The following is a 24,716-nucleotide window of genomic DNA, read 5'->3' on the forward strand; positions in this document are numbered from 1 at the left end:
CAGATTTTACAACCACTCTTTATTTTTTTTAATCAAAATTTGTAAATGTTCACATTTCTATAAAAATGCCTTTTATTCATACATTTGTGCCATGTTTACTATGACATTATGAAGACAGTTGATTTTTTCTCATTTTAAGCAAAGCAGGAAAAGGAAGTATTTTTTTCAAGAAAGGATGTTTGGGTTTGTGGTATGGATTTGACACATTTAACTAAAAAAAAAAAAAATTCAAACCCGAATAAATGTGCAAACATGTGACTAACAGGAGAAAACAGAAAATCAAAGAAGGAAACTAAAATTATTGGGGTGGAGACAAAAAAGGTGATATCAATTTGGTCCATTTTTGTTGTCGTTTACATGTTTTGGCACAAATAATAATAATAATAATAAATAAAAAAGTCTATGTTCAGGTTTCGTTAAGTATAAAAGTAGAGCTGTAAAGTAATGAACATTAAAAAATATCTAAAAATAATAAACTTGGTAAATATTAAACAGACTGACTTACTGACTTTTTTATGTTTTTGCTGTAAGAAACAATGAAAAACAGTTTATTATCAAGCAGTACCTCAAGACTTTAAGAGGTGAGCAAAAACATGTGAAGATAAAGAAAAAAAACAGATATAAAAACTTTATTTGTTAGTTTTAAAAGTGAAAAGATAGTATAAATTATTAAAATAAATACATAAATGATGACATTAATCATACCCAAGTACTTACAGACAAATTAGCAGTATTTTTTGATTACATTAATCTATTTTTTTTGTATCTATAACTGTTTTCATGTTCTCAAGTCAACTGTTTACTTGCATGAACTTTTTACTTGAACTCGGCTTAAAAAGCGTCTTTCATCACTGTCTCTGCAGCTGCACATCTCTGCAGTGACATCATCAATGTGCGACTTTGTAGTTCTTGATCACCAACACCACAGCTGTTACTTATTATGTAAGGCTAAAGCATGAAAAGGTGTTCATTATCATACATGAATGCGGTGCATGGAGGGTTGACCGCATCTTACTGTGCCACAATGACATAAAAATACCTCAAAATTAGGCTTTTCTCAGCAATTATTATCTTACAATAAATATAGTAATTCATTACAATTATTTAATCACACAAAAAAATTAATTGCACAACAGCAACAATATAAACATGTACATATTTCTTTAAAATAAAAGCATGAGCTTTGAAAATTAAATGGATTTAAGTAATTCAATACAAATAGACACAATTATAGACTTTTTTGTTTGAGAAGCAATAATATTAGTTCTGTCATGTGATTATTTTTTGTGTGATTAATTAATCATGACCTGTCATTAATGTAATCTACTTAATCAATTATTAATCTAACCTAATAAGTGCTGTGAAAAGCTTAATTTTGGGGTATTTTCATTTAAATTTGTGACATTGTTGCACAATAAAAGACCAAAACACAACTAAAAAAGAGATTTTAAAAGTTTTTCTAATATAACAGTCTTCCAACTTTTATTTTTACACCCCCAGAGGGTTTTTTTTTTATCTTGAAAAAAGAAAAAAAAAGAAGAACACTAGAACAAAACAGTGCTCTAATTTAACACAGAAAATAGGAGCAAATATTGACTGTTGACCGCAGTGTGCTGCATTGACGGACGGACATAGACGCTATTCTCTCCTTATTAAAAAAACAACATAGTATAGGACCATTTCATGTCCTGGATCTTGAAAACAATTTAGACACCATGCTCACTACTTTTTTTTTTTTTTTTCCAAATATGACATCACTGATATCATGAAGTGAAGACCTGATCAATTTGAGAATGTTACAATGACTATTTATGAATCCATTCTGTTCTGATGATGAAAACATGTATTGCTTATTTAAAAAAACACATTTTAATAAAAAATTTTCACCCCAAATTTTTCTAAACGCAATGCATTGTGGTCTATATTTCCCAATCTCTGAAGCATTATTGCACACTGGTTTTTCACAGAGAATTCTGGGAAATTTCTCAATTTTGGAAATGTAGGTCAAATCCAAATTCTTCCCCTACGGCTTCTCCCTACCCCTACATTTATCCCCTCATACGGATAGTATCTTCAAATTTGGACGTCACTCCCACTCGATGACATCATCAATAGTGGCCGGTCAGCTACGTTAGCGAGGTACTGCTAGCGCTCAAAAATACTTAACATTAGTTTTGTAATTTTTAAAAATATTGTGCCAAAGCAACAAGTCATTACCTACATTTAAATGTAAACTTCTGTGCTTCAGAGCAAAACCACATGTATTATGGTATTAATAAGAAGTTTGTGGTCAATATTTTTGGGATTCCTACTGTTTTTATGCGTTAAATTAGAGCACTCTGAACCTGAAACAGAACTCCACAAAATACTGACATTTTTCTCTTTTTCGCTGTTTTATTATTTTAATCTCCACATATTTTAGATTTTGATGTATTGTTTATATGTTTCAGTGTTTACATTTTTTTTATTGTCTTGAAATTTTAAAGTATTTTTAATTATCTGGGGTGGCCAAAAGAAGTTTGCAACATTAATGGGATTATTTTGGTTAAATAATTTTTTTTTTTTTTTTTTCTTGTGCTTTGCTTTTTCAGACAAAAAAAACACCCCTTGTTGATGTGAAAGTGAGGGTTGGAAGTCTGATATATTGGTAAAACTTTTAGTTGCATTTTGATCTTTTATTTTGTTATGAATTTAAATAAAAATATCTCAAAATTAGGCTTTTTAGAGCAAATATTAAGCAATAAAAATAATTAAAATAGATTATTTAGGTTAATTAATTACAGATCACGATTAATTAATCACACATTATGAAAGCACTAATATATATTTAACATGAAGCTTGTCAGAGTGGGGCCGTGAAAATCTCAGAGCCGCCCCTGGAAGTGAAGTAAAGCGCCTGTTGAGTCGAGCTCGGGGAGGTGATGTCTCTTTAAGAGGCTCTGCCGAAACAATCGTACAACCCCCCAACAAGTCATCGGGCCTGTCAATCATCCGGTCGGCGCCCTTTGATGTCGGGACTCCTTGCCTTGTCTTGCGCTCAAATGAGCTGTTTGCTGTAGTGGAGAAACATTGGTCTTCTACGGATCGGGCAGCCGGGGGAACGCCATCAACGCAACTTTTTCTGAATGCGCTGCGGGTTTCTCGACTTTGGAGGCGCCCCAGACTGAGGAGCGTTAACAGAAAAGTCACTTTCCCCCCTACTTTTGCTTGTTTTCCTTTTCTTTTTTTATTTTATTCTATTTACATAACGTAAATAAGGTCGCAGGGGGGAGCAGTCATGCCTCAGCTCAGCAGTGGCGGAGGGGATGACCTGGGCGCAAATGATGAGATGATATCGTTCAAAGACGAGGGAGAACAAGAGGAGAAAATCCAAGAAAACGCCTTCACGGAGAGAGACCTGGCCGACCTGAAGTCCTCCCTGGTCAACGAGTCGGAGATCCATCAGAGTCCGAGCGCGGCGGTAGGTGGCACGGCGCGTAAACGGCTGCGGTACCATGCGGGGAGACGCTGCCGCTGACGCGCCGGATCATGAACGCACGGCGCGCAGCCGGTCCGGACTTACAGTAGTAAAACTCCCTGATCTGTCAGCGGTGTTTGCGAGTAAAAATGCGGCAAAAGTTTCCTCTTCTTCGGGAGTCCTCTCAGCTCATTCCGTGTTTGTTTTCGGTCACTTCCAGGCGGTCAGACGGGGGCAGCAGGGCGAGCAGAGGGGCTTCCCAGACAAACACCGAGAGCATCTCGAAGTGGGTAAGAAAACTATTAAAGTGATGATGGCCACCTGTCACAGATTACACCAGATTCATCAAAAACTGCAACGTTTCTACTCCAAAGTAGGTTCATTAACACACTTTTTGACACAAAATGGAATTATGTTGATGAAAATCTCTCGAAAATGTTACAAAATCTCCACAGAAAGTGATCAATCAGAGTCACCCAACTTTTTTTCTCCTTTTACCACCCAAAAAGAACAGAGTAATTTCCCTCCCTACATGTGGGCACAGAATGTGTAGTTTGCTTGGCAGCTTTAATTACAGGCTGCAGTCAGTGTACCTCATTTCAGTCTTCAGAAAGAAGAAAAATGTTCTCCCTAAAATCCAGATTTCTGAAAGGCCTTCAGTGAAATCAGCAGAAGTGATGTTGTAAGGTGTAGCTGCTACACCATCAACCTGTCTTACTTAATATGGGTGGTGGAAATAATCTGGAGGAGTTCACGCCTCTCAGGCTATAGGTGACGACTGTCATGGTTTTGTCTCAGGCATTATCTCCTCTCCGCTCATACAGGCGTCTAACATGATGTAACTACTTGGTAACAGTTCACCTGCTTTCAGAGCAACTTTCACTTTAGCTGCATATTTATTTATTTATTTATTTTCGCTCTAAATCTTTTTCATCTGTGTTGCGGAAGTAAGTTTTGCAGCTATTTTGATGCAACTTTTATCCATTATTTATTTATTGATTTTTTTCTCGATTGCATCAGTTTTGACGCAGATTTTCTGATTTTTATTTAGTGTCGAAGCAACAAGATGGAAGCATGTACAAGTCGGCGGCGTACCCGGGGTATCCGTTCCTGATGCTGCCGGACCCCTACCTCCCCAACAGCTCGGTGTCTCCATCTGTAAGTCCGCCTGCGTTCATTCCTGCATCAGTCTGGCTGGTTTTTTTTTTTGTTCCTAAACACAACAATGTGGTTTTGAGTTTGAACTCTATCTGATTTGTGTAGTGATGCTTTTGGCGTTACGGCGTGCAACAACTAAGCACTTCAAAATATCAGCAAAAGTCTCGTGATTTATGCTTTTTTTAAATTATTTTTCCACAATCCAAAAACTTTTTTTAGTGAAGTGTTTTTTCTACTTTACTGAATCTCATCTTTTTGAGGCACTTTTTAAAAATATTTTTTAAATATTTCTGCAGGTTTTAGATACAAATGATTTCAACTATTCTTTTTGTTTTCTGTTATTTTCCTTGTTAAATATGCATTATTACAAAGAAGTTATTCATGAAATGGAAGTTTTGCATTAAGACAAGACAGAAAAGTGTTTTTGTTTGTGTCTTGGTGTCAACAGCGAAGGATGCGAGGTTTGTCGTCTCGACAGCAGTTCAGTGTTTAACGTCAACTCAAGCAGCCCTAAAATATTCATCACAAAATCCCTTCAAGTAACCAGCAAAAACAGAAAAATGCTGACTAATTGTGGGAAACATGGGAAGTTTTGCCTCATTTTCATGGTGTTGTGAGGCTCTCGCCTCCATAAATCAGCTCTTAAACAGCAAACATTTTGTGTCATAAATGGGTAAAAACTACTTTTTTTAGAATATAACCTTGTAGTTTCCCATTCAATGTTTACTCTACCAACCCATTGAATTTATGTCTTTAAATTCCTCCCATTTTTTGCCTTTTTTTTATAGAACATGTATTTATTTATTGTTGGAAAACCTCTTAAAGATTTATGCTCATCCTTAAAGCTTTTAGGACATAATCAACTCAATTAATAAAACGTTATTAATCCTCAAAGTAAAAATTAAAAAATAATTTGTTTGCATTTCCTTTTCATTAATGCTAAAAAATGTTTACAAAAAACAACCCAAACTTTTGGGTGTTTGAGGAAAAAGTTGCGTTGCAGTGATTTAGAACAGAACGTGAGCGAGTGTCCCTGTTGTTTTCCTAACCATCTTCATACTTGGCGTTGTGTAACTCTCTACATCCGGCGTGGTGTCAGACAACGCCAGTGAGCAAGTGCGATGGTATTTGTCAGTCATCAGAGCGTCTCACTGCCTCCTGTTGGAGCAGCAGAAACCTCTCAGATGGTTCATCTTCAGGGTGGGATCGACGGGGCCGTGGCGGCAGTGGTTTGGGGGGGTTGACAAAATAAAGAGCACTTTCTTTCCGCGTGTCTCTACACAAAGCTCTGTTGTTGCTGCTTCCCCTGTAATTTACTGGCCAGTTGCGAGGCAGGAGCTTTTGTTTCGGGCCGCAGATACCTGCAGATTCGGACCTGGAAGGTTCCAGGGGGGGGTGGGGGGTGCTGACTCCCTGCTGTTGTCCGGGTGGGACAGGATGGCACACGTTAGAGCTGATGGTCTCCTCCTTTTTTACCACTTGACATAACTACTTTTTTTTTAAGTGAGAAAACAAAACTGGAACCTCTAGAGAAAAAATAGGAAAAAATTTAAGATTTTAAGTGTCTATTAGATTAAATCTGTCTTTTTTGCCCGTCTTCTGAAATGGTCTGTCCTGAAATAATGCAAATTCACAAAATAAAGCAATAAAAGAAAGATATATTTGGTTTACCTCCACTTTATGGGGTCAATTTTGACCCTAACACAACATAAGGGTAAAAAATGATTAAAAATTGCCTTTTAGGCAATCAAAACTGCCACCACAGCTCTGTGTACTTTGTTTTTTGTTTGGGTTTTTTTGCTGTTTTTGTTTTCCTGTTACATCTGTTTACCTATTTTATTTTCTTTTTTTCTACTTTTTATTCTATGTTTTATGAATTTGTGTTTTTCTATCGACAACTCTATCTGTGTTTTCCATTTCTGCTGTTGTCTGACTTTAACTTTTACTAGAGACCATCAACCTTTTCTATAGGAACTAAAGATGGACATTAGCCTAAAAGGCTATAATCTTATTTATTAATATTTTTTAATGTTTTATTAATATGACTTGTCCCTGTGTTAATTAAACAAGCAATCAAAAAAAGCAAACAATAGTCTCAAACAAACTTTAAAAGAGTTTTTTTCTCTTCAAAACTACAAAATCTTTTATCTCGATGTCATCCTTTACTGGTGTCCTCTTTTGAGGCTTGACGAAACTTTTTAAACATTTTTTTAGAAGTTGAATCTCTAGAGAAAAATGTTTTTGTATCCGATGAGGAAAGAGTTCCAGCTTTTAAAAGTGTCAAGAATTTGATGAAATCAGTTTCTTCTGAGATGATTTGTCCTGAAATTATGCAAATTCACAAAATAAAACAATAAAAGAAAGAGATATTTGCTTTACCTCCAATTTATTTTTAACCCTTATGTTGTGTTCAGGTTAAAAAAATGTTTAAAAATTATCCAAAACCTACAAACAATACCCGCAAACAAACTTTAAAAGAGTTATTTTCCAATAAAACTACAAAACCTTTTACTAAATAAACTTAGTAAAACAATTTCTCCAACTTTTTCTGGTTCAAATGGCTAAACTAATCACAAATTCTGCACATCAGAAAAGCTCTCGCTCCGTTTGGCTGAAAAAGACAATTCCCAGGACCGTCGTTATCCCGACAGATTAACATGTCGTCTATTGAAGCAAAACACAATGAGGCGTGTGTCCTTCACGAATCTTAAGAAGCTTCAAATCATTGTCCGCTGAAGTGTCTGATCACTGGAGAGGCTGCTGCCATAATTCTCCTTTCCCATCAGAACATGGCGGCTTATTGTCACAATAATGGAGATGTCTTCATCTTTTTTTTTAGCTGGAGTGGGGGTTTGTGGAACAGGGAGATATGGAGGAATAAAAGCTTCATCCAGTTCATTACATGAGGCGTTTTTGTTTGGGTGGATTTCCAGAGTTCCTGTTGTGTTTTTGTGTGCTAATTCTTGGGGTTGTGTGGATGCAGATTGTGCATTTGATTCTCCAAAAGGATACAAAGATGTTTTTTTTTTGCTGTTGTTGTCATTTTTATGTTTCATTGCTTCGATCCGCTTCAAGTTTATAGTTTTTTTGTTCAGTTCAATAAATCTCAGACTTTCAGGGACTGTTTCTTTGTGTTTTACAGATTTAAACCACTTTTAGATCATTTTGCTTTGTGATCTCTTTTTCAAGAGGATGAAAAGCAAAGTTTTACAGATAATAGAGAATCATTTTAAGGGTCGTTTTGCTCCTAAATGAACAGTTTTGATGCCTCTAACTGTTGGATATAATCAAGAACATGTTTCTATATTTGAGAAAACCATAAACATTTTATGACAGACTCGAGGTTCAAATGTCAACACCATAAACAAACAAAAAAAGAAGACAAATGAATAATTAAAATACAAATAAAGCCTAAAAATGAGTTTTAATACTAGTACATCCAGTTTGGGAATGAAACCATAAAAGAAAACGATCTCAAATAAAACTTCCTGCAGGAATTTCACAATAAAAGTGTTCTTTGAAAGATAGCAGCAAATGCTTGAATTGGCCTGAATTCTACTATAGATCAGTCTAGTTGGAAAATCTGATGGATAAATGTCAGTTTGGATGTCCTGCATCCGAACGCTGAAACTAAGACGTGATGTTTGGCGGCGTTCAGCTGTATTGACATCAGGGAGGCTGTGAAACTCCCTGTGATGTGGAAGCTGTGGTCACAGCAGCGTCATCGAGCTCCGGAGACAACACGCTGCTTTAACGCGCTTTCCCACCCACTGTACCTGGACACCGAACTGACTGTAAAAAAAAAAAAAAAGGGCTTTTTTGGGGGATGATAACAGTAAATGTTTGATTAAATGACTGCTCGCCGGTCTGCTGTGAACCGGTGGAATTTACAAGCCTGTGTTTTACAGCACACTGTGCTCTTTTGTTGTCTCATTTGGGGGAATTTCCTGCTCATTTGACACTTCATTTCACTGAAGTAGAAAAAAATGACTGGAAGAGTCAACTGACATGCTTAGGAAAGAAAACAGTGGAACCTTTCTATTTATTAAAGCTTATTTTTTATGCTTTATCATAAAATTATATTTATTTTTTTCCAACTAAATGAAATCCTAAATCAAGTTTGAAGTCCATTTAGCACCGATTGCAGCTCTGCTCCCTCCCCTCCCGCATGTCGCCTTGTATTATTCTAATAACACGAGGTCGATCCTCCCAGATCAAGGCGCGCCAGTCTCTCGGATCTCGCTACTTCCTTGTTTCTCATTGTAGCGCCGTGTTGACAGGGGGTTTGCTCAGCCTTCCCCTAGTCTCTTGGTAAACAATGGCAGCAACGCAGGCTGAGGCCTCGCTAATCCCCCCTCCCCTGGCAGACCCAGGGGCCGGGATGAGCGGCGCTGGGACCTCCCCGCCTCTGACTGGATACGATAAGAGGAGCGAGTGCTCAGATTTAACAGGCAAAAATGCTAATTTTCATCTTAAATATTGATTCTCAGTTAAAATTCACTTGATCTGACCTGACTTTACATGTGAAAATCTCAAAAAATGATTTTTTTAGGATGTGGCTGAGATGCAATTAGTTTTGTTCTCATGCATGTAAGATTTATTTGTAAAATCTCAAGACTATTGAGGGAAAATTGGCTGTGAAATCCGGACGTTTATATCTGCCAAGGAAAAACAAATGTTTTTTTTATGTTAAACCCTTCACTCTCTGACACATAAAACATTTTTATCAAGACTTTCAAACATCAAAACCTGCTCTCTGCAGTAGTAAATAAAATCTTCCAGCAGGGTGGAAATTCAGCTATATGCAGTCTTTTAAAGTAGTATTTTTTTTTAGCAATCAGCGTCAATAATTGAAAAGTGAAAAAGTTTTTTGGTATTTTTAAGTATTTTTTTATGCAAATTGCTGGAAATAAGGAGCAGATTAATAAATTCGGTATTAAAAAGAGTTTATTTGTGACGTACAGTAGAAGATGTCAGCAATGGAGAGGAGAAAGGGGGCGGGGTTGCCCACAACTCCAATGTGAATTTCGAATTTCGAAGAAGCTATATAAAAAAGCAACATTTTTTTACATGTTTTGCCTAAAAATGCCGTAATCTTAATAAAAACCAACTGGGGACTATTAGAAAAACTTGCTATGTACGATTTTAGTGATTAATATCACAATGACAATATGGCTTCCGATACATGTAGCAAAACAACTAATGCATCATTTCTATTTCACTGCATCAGTTTTATTTAAATAAATTCAATAGAACTTAAATTATACTCCAAATAACCCACATCTACATAGAAGGCAAGTATCATAAGAGGACCATCCAAATAGTCAAATGCGTAAAGGACTCTATTTAATTTGTTTAATACGTCAAGCTGCCATAAGATTGTTTTCGCATGTGTAAACATTTAAGATAACCGGGGCTGGCTTAAAATAATCGATCTGAATCGATTTAAGCATAACAGAGCAATAATCGATTCATTAAAATATATATCGATTTAGCACATTAAGCTAAAGTCTGCTAGCTTGATGCTAACGTTTAATGGAATTCCCCACAGGACGGCTAATGCTAACCTTTGGTCGACATCAACATATATTGCTCACTACATCTTTATTTACTCAGGCATGAATTTTCCCAACTATTTTAAGGAAATATTATTTAGAGTAACCATTTGTGGTGTAAAACACAGTTTTTTTGCTTATACTTTCTTCTTCTTCTGGAATCCCTATAGCGCAATCGCCGCCTAGTGGCCAAACTGAAACGCCTTCCAGGAGAGGCAGAACAATGTTTACAATGTATAAATAGATTTAAAGCACATAATAGATTATTAATCTAATTCTAAACAAATGTGTATAAATGTGTAAACTCAAAATTCAATCATTTGAATCAAATTGAATTCAGTGGATGAAAATAATCGGAAAAAAAATTGGAATCGAACCGATCCAGGCTCTGGTGAATCGTTTCTGGAGATTATTATCGATATCCAGCCCTAAAGATAACCATTAATTGTGATTTAAGTCTTCTTCTTCAATATTGCGATAACAATAAATTTCCGATGTTTTGTGCAGACCTACACTCTGAAAATACATCTAAAGATGATCAGATTTAGTAAATACTAATCATGTCTGAAATTATATTTTATTAAAAAAAAAGTTTCATAAAAGTGTCATTTGTGTTTGAAAACTTTCAAGTTTAGGTTCTTGAAAACGACTGAAAGCAAATTTAGATGAAGTGGAATTTAAATGTTAGAACTTGAGAAGAAAGGCGAGCAAAGAGGAGGGGAGAAGATTCGAATACAAATGACCACCAGAGCCTCCTCCTCCTCCTCCTCCTCCTCCTCCTTCTGGCTCAGAGTTAGCAAGCTGTGAAGAGACGCTGTTTAGAGGACTCTTTCAAGAGGCGGAAATGTTTGAAATAATATCACGAGAAGAAAAAAAAACCCTATAGATCGCCTGGAGGTGTTTATACCTGTAATTATTCATCCTCTTATTTCTTTCCGGCGCAGAGCGAAGGTGGGGTGGGGAAGCGGTGGAGCAGTAAAAGACAGGTGTTTGCAGAGGAAGTGCGGCTTTTCTTTGATTGTTATTGACTGTTATTGTTTTTTTCTAAACAGTCTGACACGGCGGCGTGTTTTCGTCAAATAATGAAGACGGCATTTCCAGTAATTCCTGCCACACTTGCCGTCACCTGGATTAACCCTTTAACAGCCCTCAATCAGCAAACGAGTGCTGAGAACGTCCCATCCTGTCAGGATTTTTTACATTCGTGGGGTTCTTCCTAAAGCGTGTTATGATAACCAGTTTGAGGCTTTTCCTATGAAGGAAGAGAACATTCCTGCACTGTTTTGGATTCCCTCCCCACGCCGCGGTTGCTTCACACGATGACTTGACAGAATTTGAACCAAACATCCATTTTTTTATTTAAAGGCTAAAATGAATGAAGTATCACGTTGGCTTCTCTTGAAGTTTCCATAGATGTTTTCATGAGGTGTGTTTGGGGGTGTTGTGCAATGTTGCACCCAGGTGAGTCATTGACCCATGGAATGAGACCATGCCGTTTCTCCTGCATGTGTGTTTACAGAGTGAGCTGTTCGGGCCTCCCAGATGTTTGTTCTCAGCTTGTAGTTAATCAGTGACAGCACTGTCTGTCTCAAATAAGACGGATGGGAAAAAGTTGACTTATGCACTCTCTGGCTACTTCATCGCACCCCTAAAAATGGCCGTAGTAGAACCACTGACTGTATATGAGAACTGGACCAAGTGCTTGTGATGTCATCTGTATGAAATCAAATCAGTTTCCATTGCCATCTTGGAGCCAGACCTTAAGCAGTAGTGGTGTGTACTAGCAAGAATCTATCGATAATATGGCGATACTACTTGTATCGCGACACACGTCTCGCAATATGATACATATCGCGATATATTCCAAGACAATTTTTCACTTTTTTGTTTAAAGAGTATGTCTTAGAAAAAAAAACTAAGTCATACTAAGAAGTACATGTCTCATAACAACAAAAACCGCTAGGCTGACTGACAGAATGATACTGAACATTCAACAAGATCTCGCGAGATCTTGTCGTCCTGGCGCGGTGTAGAGTTGCTCAAAGTGTCCTGCCAAATAGTGGTCGGGGGTTTAGTTGGAAAACAACACTGAAGGACCCTCATAAATAATTAATTAAATATTGTCTTGTCGATAAATCGGTACAAGTATCAAGTATTGAAGGGTCATCTTGAACGCTAAATACTAGGATGGCGTATTGGCAAGAGTCTGGCGATACGATATGTATTATGATACCCGACTAATGATACGATATTACGATATATATCTAAAGACTGTACCAGAATCACTATTTTTAAAGATTATGACTTAGAAAAAACTCTACCTGAATATTAATTCATTGTAATAAAATGGTAAAATTAATTTTATCTAAAGATCACAACATTAAGTGCTTACATATTCCTGAGATGAAAGCATATTAATCTGTTTTATAGATGTCTCCAATTTCTGATGTATTTTTCTTTTTGCTTTTTCATGATTTTTAAAAAGTAACTTAAAAGTGTCCACTTAGCAAAATTATGAGCGGATGCTGTGGCTGCTGGTTCAAAAACAAATTTTGTGTCTCTATGGCATAAAAAAAGTCTAAAATAAAATTGACATCCTATTGATCAGAAGTTTTATCCTTTTTAAAAACCAAACTAAGTTGGTTTAACCATGAGCAGCGCTGTACACATGTTTTAATAGATTATTTAGATGTGTTTTTTTTTAATCAATTTTCATGTTTCTCTATATTTTTAATTGCTTCGTTATTTTTTTAAAGTTAAATATTCATTTATTTATAATATTTTGTTCTCATTCTTGTTTTAAAAGCTGCACATTAACTTCTATTAAAAGCTTTATGATATTTACTATTATTATTTCCAAGAATTTATCTTTTTTTGGCTTCAGATGAAGCATTTTTTCCGTTTTTTCAGTTTCAGTTCATTTGGATGCAGCTTTTTTTTTTACCACGCTCTCATCCTGGTTGCTGGGACTCAAACCTAGCTTTGAAATAAGGAGTCGTCCTGTCCGGGTTAATAACATCTTTTGTGGAAATCTTGTAAAAAGTTTCACCCTTCAGATGCAAAGAAAGCATCCTCCACTTCCACTTGGTGAAGATGTTTTAAAAAACTTCACAAGCATGAAACGCTCCTATGACTTGGACACGGTGGTTGATGCGCTAAATCGAGCGGCGGTCTCGTGACCGTATGCAACGCTGGATGTCTGCGTGTGATTTTTTAAGAAGGTCACATGACCTCTGGGAATTAAAAGTTGTGTTTCGTTTCCTCCTGGTTCCTGTCAATAATCAGGGAGTTTCACAGAGCAGTCAAAACAGGCCCCGATGAGTTCTCCCTCACAAAAACACACTTCTACTCAAAGGGAAACAAATGTTATGCAACAAAGACTGAGGAGCCGAATCATCATCGAAGCCTAAAAATAGAAACTATCGTTTTTATGATCAGTTTTTGCAGAAAACCTGCATGTTTTCAGAAAGCATCTGTGGTCTGTAAGGAAATGTCGGGTCTGTTTACAGTCTCCCTCTGAGGTCGCTCACATCTTCATTGAGGTGGGGGGCGAATGCAGCATGGTGTGGCAGTAATGGAGCTTTTTTTGCTTCTGGTTAAATACATCAAAAGAAAAGAGCAAAGCATCCAAATCGATGTTAAATTTGTTATCGCACCAATCTATGAATCATATTTAATTAACCTCCTTGACACAAATACAGGAATTTATGGCTTAATGAGGACAGTCTGTGACCTAACCACTGCCTGACAAACACGGTATTTGTCTGATAAACTCTCCTCGTTTGGGGATTTTCTCTGCGAACGAGCGTCAGGCGGTTTGTGTCGATGCTCGCTGTTGATAAACTTCTGCGATGACTTTTCCCTCCTTCGGGCCTCAGCCTACGCATCTGACCTTCGTCATTATTTTAATATGCACTTTATTAAAATAGGGTTCACAAAAATAGGCGAGTAAATGAAGCCCAAACCCCATCCTCCTCCCTCCGCCCCTCTCCACCCCATGCCCTTGGGCCCAGCCCAGACCAGCTGGAGCCTCCACAGCCGCATGAAGCAGCCCACCACACATGGCTGAGATCTAACACTCACACACACACAATCAGGAGTGCAAGCTTAATCTTTCCGTTTATGGCTCGAGCTCAAGAAGGAGCTAACGCCTTTATTTGCTTTTCACTTTACACATATGACACACGTGTGCTCAAATCCACCACATGTTGTGCACATAATGCCTTCGAGCTTATCTGCACTTTCAAGTGTCTTCACTTCCTTCTTCTGCCTTATTTACACTGACACACTTGCATACATGGCGCACACACACACACACACAGAGCGGCGGCGGCTGAAAACAATGTTTTTGTACTTACAGAATCCAGATTTTATTGTTTGATTTTTTTTGTTTTCTGGTTTAAAAAGTTGCAGAAGATTCAATTTTTATTAGCTGGAAATGAAGTGTTGGATGGAAAAAGGAATCCCTGGAGAGAAGCTCAGTAGTTTAAGCTTTTAGTGCAACAAAAACTACATTTGTTAATAAATGGTTTCCTGTTTGTTTTATTCTGCATCTCTACAAACATAATAATGTTTTTGAAATAAAACCGTTGTGAATCAGGAGCAGACAAAATGAAAAAAGTTTATATGGGATGTAGAAACTGCTGGCTGATGCATCCATGATATTTTTATTGCACCTGTGACATTAGGCAATGGGAAGGGGGAACGGGGTTGCTCTGCGTAAACAGTCCGACCCACAACTTTGTGGTGTACTTCTAATGAGCTCCTGCCACTCTGCACAAACTATCTCCTAGAAAACCACACTGAGTTTTTAAAAATGTTGGCTCAAACTGACATAATGGTAATCAAAAGACAGCTGGGAATGCTTTAATAATAAATCAAAAGATGATCGGAGTGGATCTTTAAGCTGTGGAAGGATGGACTTATGTTGATTTGGAGGATCTACTTGATTCTTTATTTGCTGGAACATTTGGGACAACCACATCAGTGACAGGAACAAAGATTAGGAGCAGGTTTACAGTGTCTTTGTCTTTGTGGATTTCACTGCCAGAACACTGAATTGATTCAATTATGATTCAAAAAATTAGACAATAATGTGAAATATTCCAATTCAATGAATTAAACTAAAAAAAATATTTATTTTACTTTTAATTAGTTTATTATTATGGCATTTGTTGTAAATGTTCAAACTTTAGATTTTAATCAAACTTATTAATTATGCTAATAAATCTTAAATGGCTTATTGTACTAATACATATCTTACTAACACCCTATAAACACATTAGAAATGTTTGTTAATGTATTAATAAAGGTTGTTAAGGAATCTTATTATAAGATGTTACCAAACTTACATTAACCTAAACTTAAAGCTGCATTTAGATATTTGTTGCTTGATTTATGGAACAAATCTGTCAAAGAAACCATTTGAATGATTAAAAAATGAACTTAAAAATGTTAGAAATAAAGACTATAAAAAGTATGGGTTATGCAAATAGTGTTTTGAATCTATTTTTATTAGGGGTGTAGGAAAAAATCGATTTGGCGATATATCGCGATACTTCATCTGGCAATTCTTGTACTAATTTAAAATGCTGACAAGGTGATATTTAATTCATTATTTATGAGCATCCTTCTTATTTTTGTTTTCCACCTTATCCTCCGGCCACTAGTACAGGATAAGCAACAATTAGCAATGTTAAAAATAATTTGAAATATTTCCTTAATCATACTTAAAGAGCCTTATTGGTTAAAGCACATTCACTCTGGTTTTTTTCCTATTTTTCCTTTGCTAAAAATGTTTTGTGGTGGAAATAAGACTGTTCTCAATAAGAACAAATATTTCTTAATTTACTAAAATAAAAGTATCATTTATTTTCTTGTTTAAAAACAACTTTTGAATGAGATGCAGTGATCACAAGTTGTGATCAATAAATAAAATTAATTTTACCATTTCATTTCTGTCACTCTTTTTTTTTTAATAGTAAAAAAAATAGTTCCAGTACAATCTTGGGACATATTGTGAGACGTATCGTATTGTGAGCCATGTATCGCGATAAATATCGTATTACCAGCACACACCCCTAGTTTTTTAGTTCTAAATTAAGTGCTTTTTCTATTTTTCAGGATTCGGGGAGCTTCTTTTTACCTTGTAAAATGATGAGGGAAAAGATGCAGATATGTTAACCTCCTGGAAACCTGAGAGCCAAAAGTTCTTTAAATCCACCAAAAACTACAATTCCCAGAGCCACACCCCTTTTCATTTGGTATAACTAAAAAACGCCCCAAATGTCTTCTGTAGAAACCAAAAGGAGTTAACTCAGTAGTATCACTATTATTGCTGATGGTCAGGAAGATGGAGGTTTAATATTTTTTTTTCTTTTCTATGATGTTTTGGATTTTACTAAAATATGTTTGAAACGAATGTTGAGTTTGACACTTTGAAACTGGCAGCTTGTTGAAGTTGCTGGGATGTCCTGAAAACTGTACATGGTATCCTGCTGGTTTCATAAACCAGATCAGAGGTCTGGTCGCCTCAGATCAGCGTCCTGCACATCCCTCGTGTGACCACCGAGAATCTTGTGAAGCTAATGTCTGAAAGAAACCATGACTTCATGCTAATGGGCATTGTCATTTGGCTTTTGAATCAAACAGTCCTCAACCATCAGTCAGAGCAGGAAGGCTCTTGGTTTTTGTGGTTTCCATTTATTTACAAGCTTTTAAAGCCATGCAGATGGGTTTTTTCTGTTATATCCAAAAATGACTTGTGTAAAACAAGAAAAAGTACAAGAAATTGAAGGCTTCACTGCTGCGTCCATCTGTTCATGTCGTTTTTGAGCTCCAGCGAGGAGGAATTCCCTCTTCAACAAGTTTCCTCATAAGAAACTCATACATGCGTCAAATTGATTTCCTACCTTTGTTTTTGTTGCACACACAGACGTACCTATCACTGCGATTTGTGGGCATGGGAACCTTTTCCGCCGCCTTACGGGGAAAAGGCCCCGAAGCGTTCAGGACACGCACAAGTCACGCAAACGCACAAACACGGTGGTAATATTTTTCCTATCGACCTTTATCCTGTTGCCAGGGAGAAAAAAACAAAGTCAGTTGTGCTTATTGTGCTGGGGTTTGAGCTGATGGAAAAGAGGTGACAGAAAGTTTCCTCAAGGAAACAAGAGTTGACTAAAAAAGTGGATCTCTGTGACGGTGTATCAGGAAGTTGGAGAGCTCATAAAGCATTTTTATTCAGTGATTTGAAGATGTGTGGGAGTGTGTGAAAAGGTGTTGAGGTGAATCGACTTGTTCGGGGCCAAACAAAAACTAGAGCAACTGTTCGATGCACTGCACTGTGGTCGACAGGAGAGAGCTCGCATGTGTGTGTTTGTGTGTGTGCGGACAGCACGTGGGTGTGCGTGACAGCGTAGGTGTTGCATGTAGTACCGGACGCGTATGTGGGAAACACTGTATGCACAACAAGGACAGATGAAAGGGAAGAGGTGGGTGTGCAGGAAGTGAACAACAAAAGAATGGTATCATCTGATTTGTCTGATGAGTGCAGATTGAGTCGATCGGGCGGAGGGAAGAGCTGCAGGAGCTGCAGGAGAGTCCGGACAGGGATTGGAAGGAGGCAGACGGAGTGATGGTGCGAGAGAGACGGAGAGAGAACAATGGCGGAAAGAGATAAGTGCACTAGCGGAAGGGAGTTAGCAGTAAACAATGAGAAAGCGGTAACCACGCTGTGCACCTGGTAGAAGAAAACCACAGCCCCAGTTGAAACAGACGATGACACCCTAAGAACACCTTTAACCGTTTCATCACCGCACTCAAGGAAAAGAAACACAAATCCAGGCTTAATTATGACTCTCGAAAGTCAGTTTTTCGCTTTCAACAATAGGAAGTGGACTTGTTTGAAGTAGGGCTGCCACGATTAGTCGACTAATCGACTAATTTAATAGTCGATTAGTCGTTACTTTACATTATGTGGAGTCAGAGTGTAGTAAAGTTGAACAAAGTTGTGAGAGTTCAGCACCAAAAAATGCACTTTTTTTAATTATTTGAGTCAGTCAGACCAAAGCTTTATCTTTAGTGAAAAATAGTTCCTTGTTTCAGATGTCAACCTCATTAGAGAGATAAGGAATATACTTTCCATCAAACTCATGTTGACAGGTGAGCTTTGACCCTATATACAAAAATTGATATTAAATTGTTATGTCATCTTGAGAGGGATGCTGTAAGGTCAAAGGTCACATGTTACAGTAAATCAAATAACATAAACATTGGAGTTCTGGTGTTATAGGGTTAAAGAAAAAGAAAAAAAGTTTCTAAATGTTAAAAAGTAACTGTAAAGTAAGAAGTGAGAAAGTTTAAAGGGGAAAGACAGTAAATTAACTCAAAGTTTAACTCATTTAAAAACAGCCGTCAATTAGCACTTCATTAATTAGCTTAGATTTCCTTTTGGTTTGTTATATTTATATTTGATGAACCAACAACAGTAAAATTAACTATTTTTATTCAATCACTGCTGATATTAAACTTACTACTACTACATTTGCTGCACTGAGATGATCATATGAAACAGGGTGTCTTTTATTTTGAAAGTATCTCACGTGAACAGCAGTTCATATATGTTTGTCGTAATAGTAACAATATCACAAATACAAATCAGTGTCTTATTTTTTTAAAGGGTGAAGGAAGACTTTGTGGCTCCTACTGGGTTTTAGTCTATGAGAAATCAACTCAAATAGTTCAGGCCTGAAGGTTGCAGACCTCTGACCCACAAGATATATGTCGTCATATCACCCAGCACTAGTTAGTAGACATTTACTAAGGCAAAAATGAACATTTTTCACTTAAATATCTTAAATTGTTTAGTTTGTTTTTCTTCAAGCTGTCACTAATTTAGTTTTACGTTTATTAAAAAATATGTGAATCAGCAGATTATTAATTGTTTGTAAAGGCTTTTCTACTAAGGTGCAAGTACTTTTTAATTTTTTAATTGCATAGCTCTGCAAGAAACCTTTTTTCTCAGCAAACTTGGCTAAAATAACGAAAACAAAACCTGAATCCGACCTGACGTTGCTCTGGATTTCCTCTTAACAGGTCTGTAAACACCTTCGAATGAGGTTTAGAGTCCATCCTTTCTGTGTGTTTGCTGCTCTAGTGTGACACAGTGTGGTTTTCTGAGGACAGTTCAATTTAATGTTATTTATATAGCTCAATATCACAAAAAAATTCCCTCATTGGGCTTCATGCCAGTAATTTTAGAGAAGCAGTTCATAAAATATAAAAAATAGCTAATTACTTAACTAAACAGCCTAAATAAAACTGGTAATCCTTGTCTTAGACCTTCCTTCCTGATAAGGAAAAACTTATTCGAGACGAAAAAGAAGAAACCTTACGGGTGCCCACATGAAGGGGAGATCCTCCGAGGACTTACAGGTGATTTACCAGGACTATTAAAAAAGAATTAGCTTATCTAACTCTACAACAGCTAAGAACAGGAGCACAGACAATCCACCGGGAGAGAGGAACAACACGTGAATCACACTGCACCAAACAGAGAACTAAATATAACACATTACATCAGGGCTCAACACTACTGCAAAAAAGCTGCAAAAGAATTATAGTATGTAGTTGGAAAAATATGTAATGGCAAAAAGTTTCATAAAATCTCAATTTAACAGTTTTAAAGTCCCACTCTGATAAACTTTTAGCTTTTTTAAAAGCGTTCCTGGTTCTTTTAATTAAAATTATGCTTGTTTTAGGTCAAATAAAAAAACTTTTGCTGTTTTCTAGGAGGTAGTTTCTGCAGAGCGGCAAGAGTTAATTCTCTGGGGTATTGGCATGGAGCAACCCCGCCCCCTTTCCCCTCCCTGTTGTTGAAAGGTCATTGCAGGGAGCTTTTTTATCATGCATCAGTTGTTTCTCCTTAAATTTCCTTATATACTGTATATATCCACCATCTTCTGAAAAGTGAACGCGTTCGAATATTCATCGGAGTGGGTCTTTAAGCTTCACGTCGCTCTGTGAAACAAGCTCTGTTAAATAGATATTTCATGTGGAGAAGATTGTTGAAAACAGGCTAAGTTAAGACAGACCTGCAGTCTCCATTAGTGATGTTTTTATGGTTCCCTCGCTGAATTATCCTCCAATCAGAAGCAGATTTACAGCAGGCGAAGGCGCAGTCAGCCCGCAGGACCCCAGAGGACTCCTCTGCTGGGATGCAGAGCGAGGCGACCCTCATTCCTTCCCTGTTCCTTCACCATGCATTTCTCCTTTCATTTTCATTCTTGATTGTCATATATTTTTCTTTAAATCTGGTCCCAGTCTTAATCTAGGCAGTAAAAGGCAGTCGTCACGTTTACTCAGCTAGAGTGTGGATATGAGTTGACTGTTTCCAGACCGTCTGAAGGTTCAAATTAGCATTTATCAGCAAATCAAATCATCCCTTTGCTGTTTTGATTAGGAGAAATGTTTATCTTTTACCACTTTGTTTGCTTCAATTCATCTTTTATTAAAGGCAGAACCTTACAAAATAAAAGTTCATTCGGACAAACTTTTGGAAATGTTATTTCGCCAGATTAGATCTGTAGTTGGATGGAAAGAAATCTCTTTGTTTCATACATTTTTAATTATAAAGAATAAAAACAAAAATCCTTAGTGGTGTATATCAGCAAAAATACCAAAAACAGACCCATGAAAAATAAATCAAATTCATTGACAGATTTTCTTAAAAGAAGCAAAAAAGTCTGCCAATAGAGTAAGAAAAATAAGAATTCTTAAAAAAAAATTAAGAAAAGTTTTCTCAAACTTCTTTTTTTTGCTTTTGAAAAAATTTTCTCTTGCAGGACAGAAAATAAAGTTGAAACAAATATCTTTTTATTTTCTTAAGACTCGGTTTGAATTAATTAATTGTTCATTTCATTCTGGAATAATCTGTGGATTATTTTGGATAAAAATTTAGATCAAACTAGTTCCAGTCTGAAGTTTTGTTTGTCTTTGGGCGTCATGAACATCCAGCGGAAGATGGAGACCGCCATCTTGCTTTTGTAATAAACTTTTGTTTAGGCTAAACAAAAGTATACAGGTTGTTATAGCTGCTCAAGTACATTTTGTCTTTGTGTGCGTTTGTGTGAGCGCTCATGTTTGTTGTGTACAGTTAAGCAAGATTGAGCCTGTTGTGGTTTACCATGGAAAATAAAGGCTTTGAGCCTGACTGTCACCTGAAAACGAGCTCCTCCCTAACTCTGCGTGTTTATTGTTGCTGGTGGAACATTTTGCAGATTTGCTCGCTCAACGGCGTCTCCTTTTTTCCTATAGTGCCCTTGCAGAAGATGGAAAAGTTGCTCACCTGCAAAAACAATTATGTCTAACTGAAAAATAAAAGTAGAAAAGGATGCATTGTCTGATGATGTGGTTTAGGTGTGGCGCAGAAGGGGATGGCTGAAGAAGTAAACATTTGTACTTTAGGTGCTTTTTAAGGAGGAACCTACAAAGGGAAATGGAAAATCTCTGTCTTAAAATAAATTAATTTGAGTGAATCATACTGAAATGCATAAAAAGTTTAGAAATTAGACATTTGCTGCACATTATATGTATATTCTCTGAATAAAACTTTTTGACATTTAAATTAGTCGTTATATGAGTTATTCAAACCTGAAAATAGAACATTTAAATGTGTAGTAAATGTGGCAAATCGTAAAATAAAATGGTCTTACTGTTTTTGGGTCAAGAAAATGTCATTTTTGTTAAATTTGTTTGTCACACAGAGCTAAGATGTCCTTTTAGATTCTTTATTATTGATTTTTAATGTCATCCTTTGGAAATCCGACATTGTTGTTGAAATTAAAATTGGTTGCCAAAATAAGTGGACTAAGAATTGGTCTTATTAGTTCACCACTCCATTAGTCCTACTGTTATTGTGCTTTTATAACCGAGTGTTTAGACGATTGGCTTTATAAGAGGGCGGTTTGAGCCCAAAGGCGAGCGAGCCACGAGGGCTGTGCATGGTTAGCCACTTGGCTGGAGCGCGCTGGCGCTGACAGGGTAGAGGCCCGGGAACAATTATGGCTTGGTAGGAATAACGGAGCTGAGCCGGCCAGCTGCTGGTTGGTCTTTGAATATGTGTGCAAGCTCATGCTTGTATGCACTCAGGGGGCAGCAGGGGGGGAGCGATGCTCTCGTACCGCACACTTACATTACAAATCTCTATGAAACCATTCTGCTGTACGGACAAGAGACGGTTTTATAGTCAGGATGGACGAGTGGGATGGAGGGATGGAAGAAAGAATGCAGTAACTATAAGACATTTTGAAAAGTGGGATATATTTAGGGAGGGATGGATGGATGGATGGACGGATGGATGGATGGATGGATGGATGGGTGGATGGATGGATGGGTGGATGGATGGACAAGTGGGTGGATGGATGGCAGGATAGATCTATGGATGGATGGAAGGATGGATGGAGGGATGGAGGGATGGATGGATGGATGGATGGATGGATGGATAGATGGATGGCAGAATAGATCTATGGCTGGATGGAAGGATGGATGGATGGACTGATGGATGGATAGAAGGATGGATGGATGGATGGATGGATGGATGGATGGATGGAAGGACAGATGAATGATGGATGGAAGGACAGACAAGTGGAGGACCAATCGATGGATGGATGAATGACTTGTTGAACTGATTGATTTTGATATTGATATATCGATATTGGATGGATTGATAAAAGTAAAATGAAGAAAGACTAATCAATTGGAAGCCTCTAAATTCTGATTACCAAGCCTTAAATTCTACTGCATCAAACTCATGTTATCCTTATTTTCAATATTATCATGTTAGTTTTCATCTTTGGATCCACTTTAACCAATCACTAAAGATTCTTTCATAAACCAGAGCAAACAGCTGCATGAAATGAACCCCTTACTGCCGAACTATCTCATACTTTAAGGTTCATTCTAGATGTGGTGTCAACAAATTTTTTAACCAAGTGTTTTTATTAGGTTGCTGTGATAACCATTTTAACTTAAAAGTTTTCATTTTCTGCAATTCTTTAGTTCGTTATACAAAAGTTACCATTTTTGCAGAGGATAATTGCCCTGAAAACATCAAAGATGCTCAGTAAATTTGCACTTTTTAACAGAAAATGTAGATACTATTCCGCAAATGATTTACTAATGGTGAAAGTATGCTTTGGAAACTTTAAAGTTTTAAGAAGAATGTCCCAGAGGAGCTGTAGTTGCAGGCAGAGAGAAGACTTGTTTGCTGATCCTCCACAGCAGCAGGAGAACCGGAGCGCTCCAGAGAGAAAGCTCCACTTCAGTTCATGCATCAGGATCCAGGAAAAAAAAAAAAAAAACTGCAGCAGAACTTGCTTTTTGATTCAAAGAATACACTTGCATGTAAAGTGAACGGATGATTAAAAGTGATTTAAAAGCACGGGCCTTTCACTGCAGCCAGCGGCTTTATTTTTGGAGTGATAATAACACAGTGAGGGTTAAGACACCATGTTATTTCCTGCGATGATCGATAGCAGAAAATGAACCCTGGAAGCCGAGCGTCGGCTTATCGCACACAAATAGAGGGCCCCCGTGATGAATTTTTCTATAAAAAGGGTCGATGTGCATGAATGAACAACACATAAACACACAGGCGTGCGTTCACACAAACAAAGATGAAGCAGTGGCGGGCGGTCTCTGTGATGCTGCTGCGCGGGGAGGCCTCCTGGGCCTCTGCATGCAGCTCTGCGGTGAAACGCACCAGCGTTCGGGCCTTGCAGGGTTTTGGACGAGCTCCACATGTGGTCAGCTGGATGCTAGCACCCTCTTTAATGCTCCCAACATGAGTCCTGCAGAGCAGTGCTGCACTGAAACCCTGTAAAGTTGAAAACATTGATTCATATGTTTTAAACGCTGTTACCCCCTCCCTAACTTCAGGTTGTAATAACTTATGTCTACAAGTTTACAGGAGAAAAGTTGCTGACAGACTGAATTAAATATGACTTTTAATAAGAACTCCAAAGTGTGGACGGGATCTCTCAATGCAGCTCAGAAGAAGGCTCTCAACACCCCAAGTTAGTCAGTTTTACAGAAAAAAGACCTGCTGGTGAGCGCATCTCTTCTCCCCAGCACCCCTTTGAGTTTCAGGAGATAAAAGCAGCTGGCTCAACATCAAATCAATAGACCCATCAATGGTAACATCTTTGGAAGATTAAAGAGAAACTCACTCAGAGGCAGCAGGGGAAGGTGCTAATACGGCACCAGAACCGGCCAATGGAGGGAGTTTTAATTGATGTATAGGAGGGAGACGGATGAAAAAGATGGGAGCTCGCAATATTGTAATGGGGTGGGAGCTTTTGTAATCTTCTATTTTTATTTGGAGGCTTTTTTTGGTGTTCTGCCTATGCATCTGTGCATTCATGGCAGCGTCTTTGTAGTTCTGGGTTTCATGTTCACTCATAGACTGGACTGACGCATTTTTGCAAAAGAGTGGAAAATGTTTTAGTTTATTAAAACATTTCAAATATTTTTTAAAAACTGAAATT

At 37.4% G+C, this 24,716-nt stretch overlaps 1 protein-coding gene across 10 annotated transcripts in view; it reads left to right on the forward strand.

Moving 5' to 3' along the window:
• The first annotated feature begins 2,148 nt into the window (after window positions 1–2,148).
• tcf7 (transcription factor 7) overlaps window positions 2,149–24,716 on the forward strand; it is a 69,262-nt gene continuing 46,694 nt past the window's right edge. For 3 of the 10 annotated variants that reach the window (XM_024265599.2, XM_024265639.2, XM_024265638.2), the window contains exons 1-3: window positions 3,278–3,460; window positions 3,678–3,747; window positions 4,509–4,615. In XM_024265599.2, the coding sequence (XP_024121367.1) occupies window positions 3,278–3,460; window positions 3,678–3,747; window positions 4,509–4,615 (360 nt within the window). Of the gene's footprint in view, window positions 3,461–3,677; window positions 3,748–4,508; window positions 4,616–24,716 lie in introns of all 10 variants that reach the window. The other 7 variants (XM_024265593.2, XM_024265622.2, XM_024265631.2 and 4 more) reach the window with 7 other exon arrangements.

This window comes from Oryzias melastigma, linkage group LG14 (genome assembly GCF_002922805.2).
Source record: "Oryzias melastigma strain HK-1 linkage group LG14, ASM292280v2, whole genome shotgun sequence".
NCBI classification, from domain to species: Eukaryota; Metazoa; Chordata; class Actinopteri; order Beloniformes; family Adrianichthyidae; genus Oryzias; species Oryzias melastigma.